The sequence below is a fragment of the Sodiomyces alkalinus genome (genome assembly GCF_003711515.1).
Source record: "Sodiomyces alkalinus F11 unplaced genomic scaffold SODALscaffold_3, whole genome shotgun sequence".
In the NCBI taxonomy this organism is placed as follows: domain Eukaryota; kingdom Fungi; phylum Ascomycota; class Sordariomycetes; order Glomerellales; family Plectosphaerellaceae; genus Sodiomyces; species Sodiomyces alkalinus.
In genome coordinates, this window is record NW_021167081.1 from 585,807 (window position 1) to 599,963 (window position 14,157).

At 59.7% G+C, this 14,157-nt stretch overlaps 4 protein-coding genes across 4 annotated transcripts; all 4 read left to right on the forward strand.

Annotated features, from left to right (window-relative positions):
- Positions 1-1,066: 1,066 nt before the first annotated feature.
- SODALDRAFT_331759 (hypothetical protein) lies at positions 1,067-2,759 on the forward strand. The gene is made up of 4 exons (XM_028611534.1): positions 1,067-1,291; positions 1,404-1,502; positions 1,577-1,947; positions 2,033-2,759. Exons 1-4 carry the CDS (start codon positions 1,225-1,227, stop codon positions 2,498-2,500), a joined length of 1,005 nt encoding a protein of 334 aa, XP_028467455.1. The 5' UTR covers positions 1,067-1,224; the 3' UTR covers positions 2,501-2,759.
- Positions 2,760-3,557: 798 nt separating this feature from the next.
- SODALDRAFT_331761 (hypothetical protein) lies at positions 3,558-4,054 on the forward strand. Its single transcript, XM_028611535.1, has one exon. It carries the CDS (start codon positions 3,624-3,626, stop codon positions 3,801-3,803), a length of 180 nt encoding a protein of 59 aa, XP_028467456.1. The 5' UTR covers positions 3,558-3,623; the 3' UTR covers positions 3,804-4,054.
- A 458-nt stretch (positions 4,055-4,512) lies between these two features.
- SODALDRAFT_349826 (hypothetical protein) lies at positions 4,513-8,603 on the forward strand. Its single transcript, XM_028613440.1, has 3 exons — positions 4,513-5,120; positions 5,249-5,682; positions 5,738-8,603. The coding sequence occupies exons 1-3, from the start codon at positions 4,803-4,805 to the stop codon at positions 8,442-8,444; spliced, it is 3,459 nt and encodes a 1,152-aa protein (XP_028467457.1). The 5' UTR covers positions 4,513-4,802; the 3' UTR covers positions 8,445-8,603.
- Positions 8,604-9,376: 773 nt separating this feature from the next.
- Positions 9,377-14,084, forward strand: SODALDRAFT_331763 (kinesin-domain-containing protein). Its single transcript, XM_028611536.1, has 4 exons — positions 9,377-9,701; positions 9,783-9,822; positions 9,892-10,011; positions 10,090-14,084. The coding sequence occupies exons 1-4, from the start codon at positions 9,662-9,664 to the stop codon at positions 13,628-13,630; spliced, it is 3,741 nt and encodes a 1,246-aa protein (XP_028467458.1). The 5' UTR covers positions 9,377-9,661; the 3' UTR covers positions 13,631-14,084.
- The last annotated feature ends 73 nt before the right edge of the window (positions 14,085-14,157 follow it).

Genomic DNA, 14,157 nt, shown 5'->3' on the forward strand with positions numbered 1-14,157 from the left:
ACTCACTCTTTGCCGTCCCCCGACTCCACGTCATGCGCGGACCCCGGTCTGGTCCTGCTTATAGCTGTTATCGACCTTGTTCTTGATTTTGCCTACCTGGTGCTTATTGCCTACTGCCCTATGGCCTCGAAAGAATCTCGACCACCCCCTTTTCACTTTTTCGACCGGTTTCAGTCCCCGATCTGGCCGGGACATCGCCTTCAAGGAGATCAACCCCGTTGCTGTGTTGAGGGGTGCGGAAAGATAGCCGACTCCCTTGTCATGGCGTGACTGGTGTCGATATACGGTTACCCAAGAACCAAGTATTATATATCCCCGCCCTCGCGTAGACACGTTGTTTATTCTCCTGTTCTTATCCAGGCCATTGCCTGTGGACATACAACGGATGATGTGGCGACTGTTCTGAGGTTTCGTGGCAGTGTTGACCTCTGATTTGCCGTCCTGATGGCCTCCGGGCTAATCCGTGCATGGAGCCTTGCTGTTGGGCTGAGTACTCTACTCGCATGCCCTGTCCCTATCCCTCTGCATTGCCTGAGTAATATACGAATAGTTCTCCCCGACTGTCCCTCTCGTCTCGACGATGTCCGTATCGTAGCATGACAAGGCGTGAGATGCAGTATTTCAACGCTGGTCCAGCGCACAAGCAGCACTTGAACTACATATAATTACGATGTATATGTCTGTAGCGGTTGTTGAAGGACTCGGTGAAATTGAATACAATATACATTGAATACGGAGGTTGATGCGCAGGCATATCTGTACGTTGTAATTACACTTACACCCAGAATATCTTCATCGGCGCCCTCCGCAAAGAAAACAAAACAATTGGTCCTCCGTGTCCGTACCCGTACCGCGCCCCACTTTCCGGGGGTTCGTTCCGCCCAAAGTCCCAGAGGTACGTCAGTACCCACAGCAAGTACCAAGTACCAAGTACCTTAGGCAAATTAGGTAAGGTAGGTAGTCTGATGAGCTCACCGTTAGCTTTCTTGTCACGTGACTATCCAGGCGTTAGGTACGTTACATGCGTACCGTTGCAGCTTTTCGCGTTGCTCTGAACCGTCAAACAGCCACAGCCAACTCAACTTCGACCTTCGACACCATCGCATTGACTTTTATTTGGAAACCCCGCCCGCGCTGTTCCGGTTTCCCGTCGCGTCCAGCTCATCAACGGAATCGTAACACAATCTCACATCTCAGTTGCGATAACATCAACACGCAGCAAAGATGGGCAAGAAGAAGCGCTCGTATCCCGACATCGAGGAGGTCCTCTCGCGCCCTTGGTGCTACTACTGTTTGTCTTTCCCGAGCTAGGTGACCTTCCTAGGTGACCTGCCTAGGTGACCTTCCCAGGCGGGGGTTTGCCACTATACTGTAGAGGGCAGAAGCTAATGGAGGCCAACCAGGTGAGCGAGACTTTGAGGACCTCAAGCTCCTCATCTCCCACCAGAAAGCGAAGCACTTCAAATGCGATCGGTGCGGCCGCCGTCTCAACACAGCCGGAGGTATGTTTTGCGTTTATGAATTGTCTTCTCTTCTCATCTCGAATTGGGAAAGTTGACCCGTTGCCTGTCCCCAGGTCTCTCCGTGCACATGAACCAGGTCCACAAGGAGGCGCTCAACCAAGTGGAAAACGCGTTGCCGAACCGACAAGGCCTCGACGTCGAAATCTTCGGAATGGAGGGCATCCCGCAGGAGACGCTGGAACAGCACCGCACCCGCATCGTGCAGAACTTCTACCAGGCGCAGGAGGACAGGCGGATCGCCACGGGCAACCCGCAGCCGGGCCAGGCGAAGCCGCCGAGGAAGAAGGTCAAGATGGAGACGCCGGAGGAGCTGAAGAAGAGGCTGGCCGAGCATAAGGCGAAAGTCGCGGCTGCGAAAGCGGCTGGTGTGAGCGGGAGCCCTGTGGCGGGCGCTGCTCCTTTGAGCGTCAGTCCCGGTGCAATTGTACGTTTCCCTCGAATATGTATTGAGTGTACCCCTTTTGCGTGGTTGCTGACTTTTTTTCCCTCTTTTCTTCCCCTCTGTCTAGAACAATTCACCCTACCCTCCCCCCCAAGTTCCCTACGGTACCGCACCAACCGACCAGCAATTCCCCGCCGCCGCCGCCGCCGCCGCCGGTGTGGCCGTCCCTCCTGGCGCGCAACCGTACACGCAACAACCCTACCCGGCTGGCGGCTACCCCGGATACCCCGCGACGGCGGCGGCATCGCTCCCCACGAGGACCCCGGGCAGCGTCGAGCCGGCTTCGGGCCTACCACAACGTCCTTCTTACGGGAACGGCGCAGCGGGCGGGGCTGTGGGCGACGAGATTGATCAGCTTATTCGGATGGCGGAGTCGGGGGTCAGGCCGGCGAGGAAACCGGAGGAGGGCGAGGGAGCGGCGACGGAGAAGAAGTCGAAGAAGGGTGGTAGGATGGTGTACTCGGATGATAATGTTAGTCCCGAGGAGAGGATTGCGCAGCTATCCCGGTATGCGTGGGTGCCGCCTGTGTCGTAGTTCTTCTTTTTCTTGCACTTTTTTCGGCTTTTCTCATCTTAGTTGAGAGACGGTTGGGTGTTTATCAGGGGGTTACATGGGCGCAGTAAGCGGTTGTAGTTGTCGTAGGGAGGGCAATGTAAGACTACGGTATGACTACTGTGAAAAGCTGACCTGGGAATGAAAACGAAGGGCTCCTCGTGACGTGCAAATGTCCGGTGTTGCTCTTCACTTACAACATTGAACGCATGCAACCCCCATGGCATGACATTGGCAGGTCACTTGAATAAAACTAGGTTCACTTCAGGACGACTAGAAGGAAAGAAGTAGGTATTGCTGGTCGAAACCACTGATGCAGAAGAGACTGAGGGTGTAACAAGACAGCCACGACGACAACTTCGAACCAGTTCTGACCAGTGCCGTCAGTTTCACTGTCTATTACTCTGTTGGAAGACGAATCACATGAAAGCCGAGGGCAAGTAAGTAAGGACGGAGTGCGGTTCGACCAAGCCAGACAATGGACGTCTAAATGAATGTGTTTTCGTAGCACAGTAATACAGACCCAGGTCAGGCCTTCAAGGGTAAATCGGAAAGGAAAAAAAAAAAGAAAAAAAGGAGTCATTCTCGGGGACGGAGCATCTCTCTCCAGCCTCTCCCTTTACGTCAAATCAGGGCAAGTCTGCCCCGGCTGCGGCTAAATAGGAGGGCGGACGGACTCTCCACCTGCAATCATACATCACCATCATACCCCGGCACCCTTCATCTTCCCCCGCAACTCGATCCACAGCTGACACCCGGGAGGCGTTTCTGGGCTTTCTCAGGGAAGGTGCTTGTATCGTCCTTTGAGCCGAATAATTCAAGGCGGGAGACAGGGAATCAATGGGTTCAATGTTCAAGTGCTGGCTTTCTATCCTGGAGCCCCCGACTCCTGACAGCTCTTAACATACCTACCTATATCCCCTATATCTATATTCCACTTACAACGTAGACGCTGCGCATTACAACGTACAGCTACAGACTACCATGCTCTGCAGACTAATACAGCTAATATGACCTGTCCACGCGTGCCTGCAGTAGTCTCCCCTTCCCTTCAAGCCACTCCCACGGCCCATTCTCCTTCTCCGTCCCTTCTCCGTGGCATGACATGACATCTCGACAAAGAGACAGAAAGTCAGAGACCACCCACTGCTCAAACGGAACATCGCCCGACCTAGCCGGCCAGTACGCCACCATCGGCACCTCAACCAACTCCCGCCCCACGTCTCGGCACCCGTTAGCTGCCAAGGGCCTAATGTCCCCTCCGTCCACGGCTCTGACCTGTTGATTTACAGCGTACATACCCCGTACAGTTACCTACTCCGCTGGGGGAAGCCACAGAATCCCCCAAGACTCTCCTCCTCGAACGCAGATTGGTGGAATAACAAGGTCGTACGTAAAGGGGCCGGGCCTTTCACAACCGGCCGAATTACCCTTACCGGTGCGTCTATACCTAACCTATCATGGGTATTGCCCACCGGTGACGGTGACGGCGGTGATGGTGATGACGATGGTTGACGGACGGCCGGCCCAGTCTGCTTCCTATTTGCACGTTCTGCTCTTCTGCTTCCTCCAACTGTACTGTTCAGCCTTTTCTCTTTCCCCCCTGGCTGCCTGGCATCATGCATGGTTTCCTAGACCATTATTGGCTGCTTTGAACCGAACCTGTATGCACGTGGGGACCTGGATGTCGACAGCTTAGTCTGCTCAGCTCCGCCGAATTGGGTCGACAAGTACGAATAATGGACAGGAGAGAAGTGGGAGACCTGGTTACTTGGCGGCCATTGCATGCTTGGTGCGCCATACAACCCTCGTTCTGGTCGTCGTTTATCCATACTCCGTAGCTCGTAGGTTGTGCCCATTCTTCCTGCGGCCCGGGCTGCTGCTGCGGCTGCTGCTGCTGGCCTCCTCCTCGTGCAAAGCTCAGAAAGAGCTCCTCTCCCTCTCCGGCTCAACCATGCATCCATGCATCATGGCCCATCCGCCCCCCCGGAATTCGGTCCAGGGCCCAGCCTTGGTCATGTGTGAGAGCAGAGGAGAGGTCAAGATGTAGCCGAATAAGGAGTTGAGCCCATTCTCATGTTTCCGCCCCCCTCCACCTCAACCCCCCTTGCTCCCAGCTCTCCGGATTCTTATATATTCCACTCATGCCCCTTCCCCTTCTTAGCTCATGGTTGGTTTTCTCCCCCTGTCCGAGGTCCTCCGAGTCAGCTCATCTCCTCCTCCTCCTCTGAGGCACCTTTTTAGTATATTTTCCTAGCCATTGGACCCTCCTCTCCTTCCCACCATGAAGGGACCCAGCGTCAAGTCCCTGTCGCTGGCCGTCCTCTCGGGGCTCGTCCCCTGGGTCTCGGCCCTGGGACAGCAGCCCATCGTCTCCTTCGAGAGCGCCGAGGGCGCGCTCCAGATCGTCGGCGGCGAGGCCGGCACCGGCCAGATCCGCGTGTCCGGGAACGACTACTGGGGCGTCATCCGTGCCGCCGGTGACCTGGCCGCCGACTTTGGTCGCGTCACCGGCACCAACTTTAGCCTGAGCAACGGCCAGAGCGGTGCTTCGCCCGCGCGGTACCGGTTCCGTCCTGTCGACGTGACCGACAACACCGTTGTACGTTGTCCCGTCGTCCTCGACTGCTCTCCTCCGGGCCTGACATGGGAGTGATATAAAAAATGCTGTCAAGACGACAACAGAGCCATGAAAAATTTGATATGTGCTGACGATACGTACGCTCATAGTTCCGCACCCTCGAAGAAGACTCCTTCGCCGGCCCGGCCTACGCGGACCCCGAAGCCGAAAACACCGTCATCATCGCCGGCACCATCGGCACCGACGGCATCATCGACCAGCTCATCGCGGCCGGCTCCCTCGACGTCAGCGAGGTCGAGGGCGAGTGGGAGGCCTTCGTGAGCCAGCTGGTCGACAACCCCATGGACGGCGTCGCCCGCGCCCTCGTCATCGCCGGCAGCGACCCCCGCGGCACCATTTATGGCATTTACGACGTGAGCGAGCAGATCGGCGTCAGCCCGTGGTACTTCTGGGCCGACGTCGCCGTGCGCCAGAGGGACGAGATTTACGTGCTGCCCGAGCGGAAGGTGCAGAAGTCGCCTTCGATCAAGTATCGGGGCATCTTTATCAACGATGAGCAGCCTGGGCTGTCGAGCTGGGTGGCGTGAGTCCCCCCCTTTGCCCCTTTGCCCCCTAGTCCTCCCACTGACATCGTACAGCACCCAGTGGGACAACACCTGGAACGACGCCGCCCCCTACAACCACCACTTCTACGCCCTCGTCAGCGAGCTCCTCCTCCGTCTGCGCGCCAACTACCTCTGGCCCGCGCTCTGGGGCAGCATGGTCTACGTCGACGACCCCCTCAACCAGCCCCTGCTGGACGCCTACGAGATCGTCCTGGGCGGGTCGCACACCGAGCCCATGATGCGCGCCCAGAACGAGTTTGGCACCTTCTACGAAGGCCCCTGGCAGTACAACAACAACAACGAGACCATCGACGAGTACTTCCGCTACGGCGTCGAGCGCGCCCGGCCCTACGCCCGCAACAGCGTCTGGACCATGGCCATGCGCGGCACGGGCGACACGGCCATCGAGGGCGACCTGGGCATCGACGCCATCGTCTCCATGCTGGAGACCCTGGTCGACAACCAGCGCCAGATCCTGGTCGACGGGCTCGACGACATCGAGCACGCCTCCGAGGTCGACTCGCTCTGGTGCCTGTACAAGGAGGTGCAGTCGTACCAGGAGCGCGGGCTGGTCGTGCCCGAGGACATCACCCTCCTCTGGGCCGACGACAACTGGGGCAACGTGCGCCGGCTGCCGCTGGCCAACGAGACGGAGCGCTCCGGCGGCGCCGGCGTCTACTACCACTTCGATTACGTCGGCGGCCCGCGCAGCTACAAGTGGATCAACACCATCCAGCTCGAGAAGACGGCCGAGCAGATGCACCTGGCCTACGAGCGCCACGCGCGCAAGATCTGGATCGTCAACGTCGGCGACATCAAGCCCAAGGAGATCCCCATCAACCACTTCCTCGACATGGCCTACGACGCCGAGATGTACGGCGTGCACGCGACCACGCGGTGGATCAACGACTGGGTGCGCCGCGAGTTTGGCGGCGACGACCACGTCGACCACATCACCGACGTGATGATCCGCTACGGCATGTACGCCGCGCGCCGCAAGTACGAGCTCCTCGAGCCGTGGGTCTACTCGGTCATCAACTACCGCGAGGCCGACGCCGTGCTGGCGCAGTGGGCCGCCCTCGCCGCCGACGCCCAGTCGGTGTACGACGCGCTCGACGACGCCTACCGGCCGGCCTACTTCCAGACGGTGCTGCACCCGGTGCTGGCGGGCGAGATCGTGCACCGGATCCAGGTCAACGGCGCCAAGAACCAGCTGTACGCGGCGCAGAAGCGCAACGCCGCCAACGACGTCATCTGGGAGTCGCTGCAGCTCATGTACGACGACGCCAACCTGACGCAGCGGTGGAACGAGATGCTGGACGGCAAGTGGGCGCACATGCTCGACCAGACGCACCTCGGCTACGACTACTGGCAGCAGCCCATGCGCAACACGCTGCCCAACCTGCGCTTCGTCCAGGACGTCTTCCCCTCGCTGGGCGGCGAGTGGGGGATCACCGTCGAGGGCACCAACGCCAGCGCCCAGGGCGACAGCCAGTGGCACGCCCTCTCGACCAACGACCTGTTCCTCCCGCCGCTGGACCCCTGGGGCGCCGCCGACAGCTACGTCGAGGTGTTCCACCGCGGGCCCAGCGAGTGCAACTGGTTCGCCGCGCCCTGGGAGGACTACGTCCGGCTGTCGGTGTACAACGGCACGGTGGGGGGCGACGACGGCCGCGACACGCGCATCTTCGTCAGCGTCGACTGGCAGAGGGCGCCGCCCGCCCCGAGCACGTCGCAGGTGTACATCAACTTTACGAGCGACTGTCTTGGCTTCGAGCAGTACGCGGGCGACTTGCCGCGCGCCGTGGTCACGGTCGAGCACCGCCTGCTCCCGGAGAACTTTACCGCGGGATTCGTCGAGTCGGACGGCCACGTCGCCATCGAGGCGCCGCATTACCAGGCCATCTACCCTGCGCAGAACAACACGGGCGGCCACGGTCACGGTCACGGTCACGACCACGATCACGGTCACGCTCCCAACTCGACGGCCCTCGTCCGCCGCCACGACAACACCACAGACGGAGGCCACCACCACCACGGCGACGGCGACGGCGACGGCCCGGAATACCACCTCTTCGAGAACTACGGCCGCACCCTGGCCGGCGTGGGCCTCTTCCCCCTCGACACGGAGAAGCTGCAAGTCGGCGAGGGCCCGGCGCTCGAGTACTCGCTGTACCTCTTCACGAACCACTCGGCCGCCAACGTGACGCTGTACATCTCCACCGCGGCCAACTACCTGGGCGACGGCAACCCGCTCGAGTACGCGGTGGTCCTGTTCCCCACGGGCGGGGCGCAGCCCGAGCCGAAACGCGTGCAGCCCATCGGGCCCAACATCGGCGGCGACATGCCGGTCGGCTGGGACGGCGCCGTGGCCGACGCGGTGTGGGGCCTCACCGGCAACTACACCACGTCCAGCTTCGAGGTGCCCAGGGCGGGCGCCTACACGCTGCGGGTCTGGGCGCTGCTGCCGAACTTGATCGTTCAGAAGATCGTGGTCGACCTGGGCGGCGTGCGCAGCTCGTACCTCGGACCGCCCGAGAGCTTCCTGGTCGGGAGGGACGAGAGGGGCGAGTATAATGGCACTTCGTTCGCCACTACGTCGGGTATCGTGGGTGCGCTGAGCCGCAACGGCACGCAAGGCCACGGCGGGGAGGAGAGTGGTGCTGTGGGTGTTTCTGCTTCGAGGGGGCTTGGTCTGGCCTTGCTTCCTCTGGTCCTCGGTCTCTTTATGAGCCTGTGATGTAGAGTTGGCGAGTGATGGTTGAGTGACGAGGGGGGTGACGAGGGGGAGTGACGAGAGACGAGTTACGGTGATGTGCTAAAAGTGACGGTGATTCAAGAGTGTGTCGGGTCGTGTCTCCATAGCTGTTGTTGTGTTGGTTATTAAAAGAAATAGAGCTTTTTTCCAGTGTGTAATTCGTTGCATGATCATTTTCCCTGTCCATGAAAGTCCAATGTTCGCTGCAAACTCACAAACCTTGTGACCACCCAAGCTTCAATCCAAAGGGCATCAGACCCTGTGCAACCAGGACCGTGATCATGGAAAGCTGTGAGGGAAGCCAGCCCTACGCCCAGAGCATCTCGAGAAAAGGGGGCATCTTACCTGTGCAGTGACGTCTGAGGAGCTATGTCGGCGAGGTTCCCACGTTAAAGAGTGGTGGTGAGATGACGGGAGTAGTAGCATGAATATGTTCAGTAGCGGGTGGTAGCATAGTAGGAGGTAGTATAGTAGGAGGTAGTATAGTAGGAGGCTCTGAAAGTGTGAATAGCTTCAAAAGAGGAAGACTTGATGAGTTTAGTTGTTAGTCAGCAGAAGTGGCTGTACAGTGGCAAGGCAGTGGATGGCAACTGTCCAGGTACCAACACGTAGCTTCCATTGGCTTCAAACAAATGAAACCGCCAAGCCAACGCTAGCGTAAGAGTCCCGGTTGCCGGGGAAACAGGTACCTGAAGCCCCACTAAAGAAAACAAACGTCACGCTGTTTCCCTCTGTACTCGGCACTTGAGTACTTGCACCTACGCAGGAAGTGGCCGAAATAACAAGTAACTAACAAGGTGCCCCATACTAAAAGTACCGTACCCCTACTTCGTACCCACAAAGTACCAGAGTACCTTCATCTTGTTTACTGCCCTGCCAACTTTGTCTTCCCTTCAACATCCTTCGACGACATCTCTCAATGAACAGCCGACCACTGAGGACAAACGCGGACGTGCCTCTATCTTTTTCCCCTTCTTCTTTTGTTCTTCTTTCATCAAGTTTTATGAGTCCCTATTAGACTTTGCGACGCCACTGGTTACGCGCTTCCTCTGTTTTTCGCTTGCCTTGGCCCTCGACCCTCGATCATCAACGATCTCTTCTCTCTCGAGGGACAAGGCAGAGACCCCGCAATCTTTGAGTCTTGGAACTCAATAGGCTCGGAGATCCAAAGAAGATATTTTCCCAGACCCTAATGCGAGATGCGCAACGATCGGGGAGCTTCGTCCATCACCGTCGCAGGTTTGTTGTTTCTCCCACTGCCATCCCAACGTATGTGTCCGTTGGAGACATCCAGGCTAACCCGCGCTTTTTGGTGTTTAGTTCGCGTGCGACCCTTTACCATTCGCGAGGCTGCACAGATGTATGCCCTTCCTAACTTTCTTTACCATGCAAGAACAGAACAAATCACGACTTACACTGACGTGAACAGAACGCGCAACGACGATGGCAACATCTTCCTGGGTGACGGCTCCCTCGCTGCTGTCCCGACACCCAAGCTGAATACCCGCGGTCTTCGGCCTGTAATCAAAGTCGTCGATGACAGATGCCTGTCCGTCTTGCCTCCTTTTTCTTTTCTTTTTTTTTTTTGTCTCTTATTGTAGATAAATTATCTTCTAACGCCTCGCAGCGTGTTCGACCCTCCCGAAGACAACCCCGTCCACAGATTCTCCCGCTCCGTCGTCCCCAACGGCAAAAAAGTAAAAGACCAAGTCTTTGCCTTTGACCGAATCTTCGACGAAAACGCCACGCAAAACGACGTGTACGAGGCGACGACCAAGAACCTCCTCGATAGCATCCTCGACGGTTACAACGCCACCGTCTTCGCCTACGGCGCCACCGGCTGCGGCAAAACCCACACCATCACCGGCTCGGCCCAGCAGCCGGGCATCATCTTCCTCACCATGCAGGAGCTCTTCGAGAAGATCGACGAACGCAGCCAGGACAAGATCACCGAGGTCACCCTCTCCTACCTCGAGATCTACAACGAGACCATCCGCGACCTCCTCGTGCCCGGCGGCGGCGGCGGCAAGCAGGGGCAGGGGCTGATGCTCCGCGAAGACTCCAACCAGGCCGTCTCGGTCGCCGGCCTGACGAGCCACCGGCCCCGGGACGTGCAGGAGGTCATGGACATGATCGTCCAGGGCAACGCGTACCGCACCGTGTCGCCCACCGAGGCCAACGCCGTCTCGTCCCGGTCGCACGCCGTGCTGCAGATCAACGTGGCGCAGCGGGACCGCAACGCCGACGTCCACGAGCCGCACACCGTGGCCACCCTCAGCATCATCGACCTCGCCGGCAGCGAGCGCGCCAGCGCCACCAAGAACCGCGGCGACCGGCTCCTCGAGGGCGCCAACATCAACAAGTCGCTGCTGGCCCTCGGCAGCTGCATCAACGCGCTCTGCGACCCGCGCAAGCGCAACCACGTGCCGTACCGCAACAGCAAGCTCACGCGCCTGCTCAAGTTCTCGCTGGGCGGGAACTGCAAGACCGTCATGATCGTCTGCGTGAGCCCGTCGAGCGCCCACTTTGACGAGACCCAGAACACGCTCCGCTACGCGAACCGCGCCAAGAACATCCAGACCAAGGTCACGCGCAACGTCTTCAACGTCAACCGCCACGTCAAGGACTACCTGGTCAAGATCGACGAGCAGATGGCCCTCATCAACGAGCTCCGGGCGCAGCAGAAGGACGCCGAGACCCTGTCGTTCGCCAAGTTCCGCAAGCTGCAGGAGAGGCGCGAGGCCGTGGCCCGCGAGGGCATCCAGAGGATCCGCGCCGCGCACGACAACGCCGCCGCCGAGCGCCGGGAGAAGATGGCCAGCATGAAGAGGCTGCGGGGGCTCGAGCGCCGCATCGGGCTGCTGTCTGCGTGGGTCGCCTCCTTTGACGCCATTTGCGATGCCAGGGGGGGTGGTAGTGGTGGTGGTGGTGCTCACGACGCCGCCGCCGCCGCCATGCCGCAGAACCTCGTCGCCATGCGCAAGACGGCCCACGGCGTCCTGGCCGAGCTGGAGAACAGCCGCCACCACATCCGCCAGCGCCTGGACAAGTTCAACTGGGAACGCGCCCTCGACACGGCCCTCCATCACAGCATCCAGCAGCTGCAGGGCCCGGACGGCGAAACCGAAACCGGGCCCGGGACCGGGACCGGGACCGACTGCGTCGAGACGGCCAACCTGGCGCGCGAAGTCGAGGTGCTCAAGGCGAGCTTCGCCAGGGAGGCCTACCGGGAGGTGCTCGAGTCGGACAAGGCGGGCGACGCGGCGGCCGTGCAGGTGCTCCTGACGGCGCAGTTCGACATGCTGGCCTCGCTGGCCGAGACGCTGGAGATGAACGAGGAGGACGCGGTGGCGCACGCCAAGCGCATCATCCACCGGCTCCTCGAGACGGGGGCTTCGGCGGCGTCGCAGGTGGTCAAGCCGGATGGGTCGATGGCGGTGCCGGCGGCGGAAAAGTTCTCGCCTCGCAGGCGGGGGACGCCCAAGAGGAAGAAGATGACGATGATGACGATGGGGCCTGGCGGTGCCGCTGTGCAGCCCATCCCTGCCCCGGCGGGCCTGATGTCCATGCCGACCACGACGACGACGGTCCTCCCGAGCTTGTCGTCGCAACCCGTGTTCGCGGCGGCAGCATCCCCGTTGAAGGGCACCCCGCGACGACGAAAGCCGCTGCATGCTCGTAAGGGGGTTTCGGTGTCCTTCTCGCCGGCGAAGAAGAGGTCGCCGGCGAAACGCAGCGTGCGGTGGCGGGACGACGAGACGGAGGAAGGGACGCTGGCCGACTATGAAAAGACGCCCAAGATGTACGATTCCACGCCGGAGCAGCAGCGGGGGCTGGTGGTCGGGGCGAAGCGGCCGTCTGCGCTTCCCGTTTCGCCGCTGGCGTCTTTTGCGCAGAGAGATGAGCCAGAGGAACAGGAGGAGATGCAGCAAGAGACGGAGTCGATGGTCAGGGGACAGGAAACCATGACGGCTACGGTGGCAACCGCACCTATCACCCATTCCAACTCTAGCCCGTCGATCGAGCTTCCCGAGACGACTACCGTTCAGCCGGCGAAACCTAACAGGTTCCAGGCAGGATTCCTCAGCAAGGGCGCGCGACCGTCCATGTCCATGCAAAACAGTGGCGGTGGCTCGCCTAACCCGTCGCCTCCGCCTTTCTTCTCCCTGCGCCTCGGATCCTCCACATCGTCACCCTCTTCGTCACCCTCCTCGCCCTACAACAACAACAACAACAACAACAACAACAACAACAACAACAACGACGGCAGCGAAGAAGACCGGCTCGCGCCGCTTAGGTCGCTGGACGTGTCCCGGTCTTCCAACCTGTCGGTAGCGTCTCACGGGTCCAGGATCGCGCGCCTCAGCCCACCACCGCCGCGCCCTTCGCTCCCCCCCTCCAGCGGCGGCGTCCCGGACGAGAACAACCCACCACCGCCGCCGACAGCATCATCGTGGACCTCTTCCTTGCTATCGGGCCACTCGTTCTCGTCCGACTCGGATCATCCCACCCCGACCATCGACGCCCAGAAACTGCGGTCCGCGCTGCACTCGGTCAAGAAAGCCGGCGGCGGCGCGCGCAGGGTGTCCTCCCTGTCCATGTCCATGTCGGTTTCCGGCTCGGGAGGCGGAGCGGCCTCGTCGTCGTTGTCGTCGTCGTCGTTGTCGTCGTCGTCGTCGTCGCACGGGAGACAACGCGTCTCCTCGGCCGGGCTCGACAAGATGGGCCACCGCCGCGCGTCGGCTAGTTTCTCGGGGTCGCTGTCGGGCGGTTCTTCCAACGGCATCTCGCGGCATCATAGGAGGATGAGCGCCGAGAGGCGGAGGTCGCCGCCTATTGCGTGCTCGCCTCCAGAGTTTCAGTTTCGGGGCGGGTTCACGACGGGCCAGGCGAGGCGGATGAATTTCGGGGCGGGGAGTGTGAGGGCGTCGAATGCTGGGGCTCTTTCGCATGCTGCTGGTGGTGGTGCTGGTGCTGGTGCTGGTGCTGCTCCTACCACATCTGCTGCCGCTGCTGCGACTACCACCGAGGGGGACAGTCCCGAGGCGAGGGCACTGAGCGGCGAGGCCAGGAATAGACGTGTCACTATTGGTGGGATGGCTACCATGGCCGGTCCGGCTACACGGGGCAAGGAGGGTGCTGTCCGGGCTAGTGTTGGATGGCGGTGATGTTTTTCTTTACGTTTGTCTATCATTCATCTGGGGGGCGGCGTTCTTTGCATCTTCGTCCTTTCGTCTTGTTCACATGGAGTTCTACGGCTTTTGGGTGTCTGTCCTCCCTCCCATGTGGCGTTTGGAGGGAATCATCCTAGATACACCCTTGGTATGCACGTCGTGTCTTTGGCAGGGCCGTCGTTGACTTGACCTTGGCCCCTTTGGTGGTGTACTATTAGGCTATTTCTTTTTCTTTTTCTTCTTCTTCGTTTTCTCCCATCCGTCCGCATAATGAGATGATGCCAATATCTGATATATCCCTTTGGCGTCGCGGCTGCTGCTGTGTTTCTCTCCTGACTCCTGACTGTACTAGAATCCTCTTGCCTCTATTATAATTCCCTCGAAGAAGGTATTATAAGAGGACCTGACAGCACATGCACCAAACTCGCAGAAACTGATAGGTAATGTACAAATAAATATTTTTGCATATACGGACTACATACAATATGGACACGCCGTATACCTTACCCAAGGTAGGTTGT

Coding starts and splice junctions, on each gene's coding strand:
- SODALDRAFT_331761 (XM_028611535.1), top strand. CDS start 3,624: ATGACATCTCGACAAAGAGACAGAAAGTCAGAGACCACCCACTGCTCA.
- SODALDRAFT_349826 (XM_028613440.1), top strand. CDS start 4,803: ATGAAGGGACCCAGCGTCAAGTCCCTGTCGCTGGCCGTCCTCTCGGGG. Junction 5,121..5,248: donor ACGTGACCGACAACACCGTT/GTACGTTGTCCC, acceptor GTACGCTCATAG/TTCCGCACCCTCGAAGAAGA. Junction 5,683..5,737: donor GGGCTGTCGAGCTGGGTGGC/GTGAGTCCCCCC, acceptor GACATCGTACAG/CACCCAGTGGGACAACACCT.
- SODALDRAFT_331763 (XM_028611536.1), top strand. CDS start 9,662: ATGCGCAACGATCGGGGAGCTTCGTCCATCACCGTCGCAG. Junction 9,823..9,891: donor ATTCGCGAGGCTGCACAGAT/GTATGCCCTTCC, acceptor TGACGTGAACAG/AACGCGCAACGACGATGGCA. Junction 10,012..10,089: donor GTCGTCGATGACAGATGCCT/GTCCGTCTTGCC, acceptor AACGCCTCGCAG/CGTGTTCGACCCTCCCGAAG.
- SODALDRAFT_331759 (XM_028611534.1), top strand. CDS start 1,225: ATGGGCAAGAAGAAGCGCTCGTATCCCGACATCGAGGAGGTCCTCTCG. Junction 1,292..1,403: donor GCGCCCTTGGTGCTACTACT/GTTTGTCTTTCC, acceptor GAGGCCAACCAG/GTGAGCGAGACTTTGAGGAC. Junction 1,948..2,032: donor GCGTCAGTCCCGGTGCAATT/GTACGTTTCCCT, acceptor CCCTCTGTCTAG/AACAATTCACCCTACCCTCC.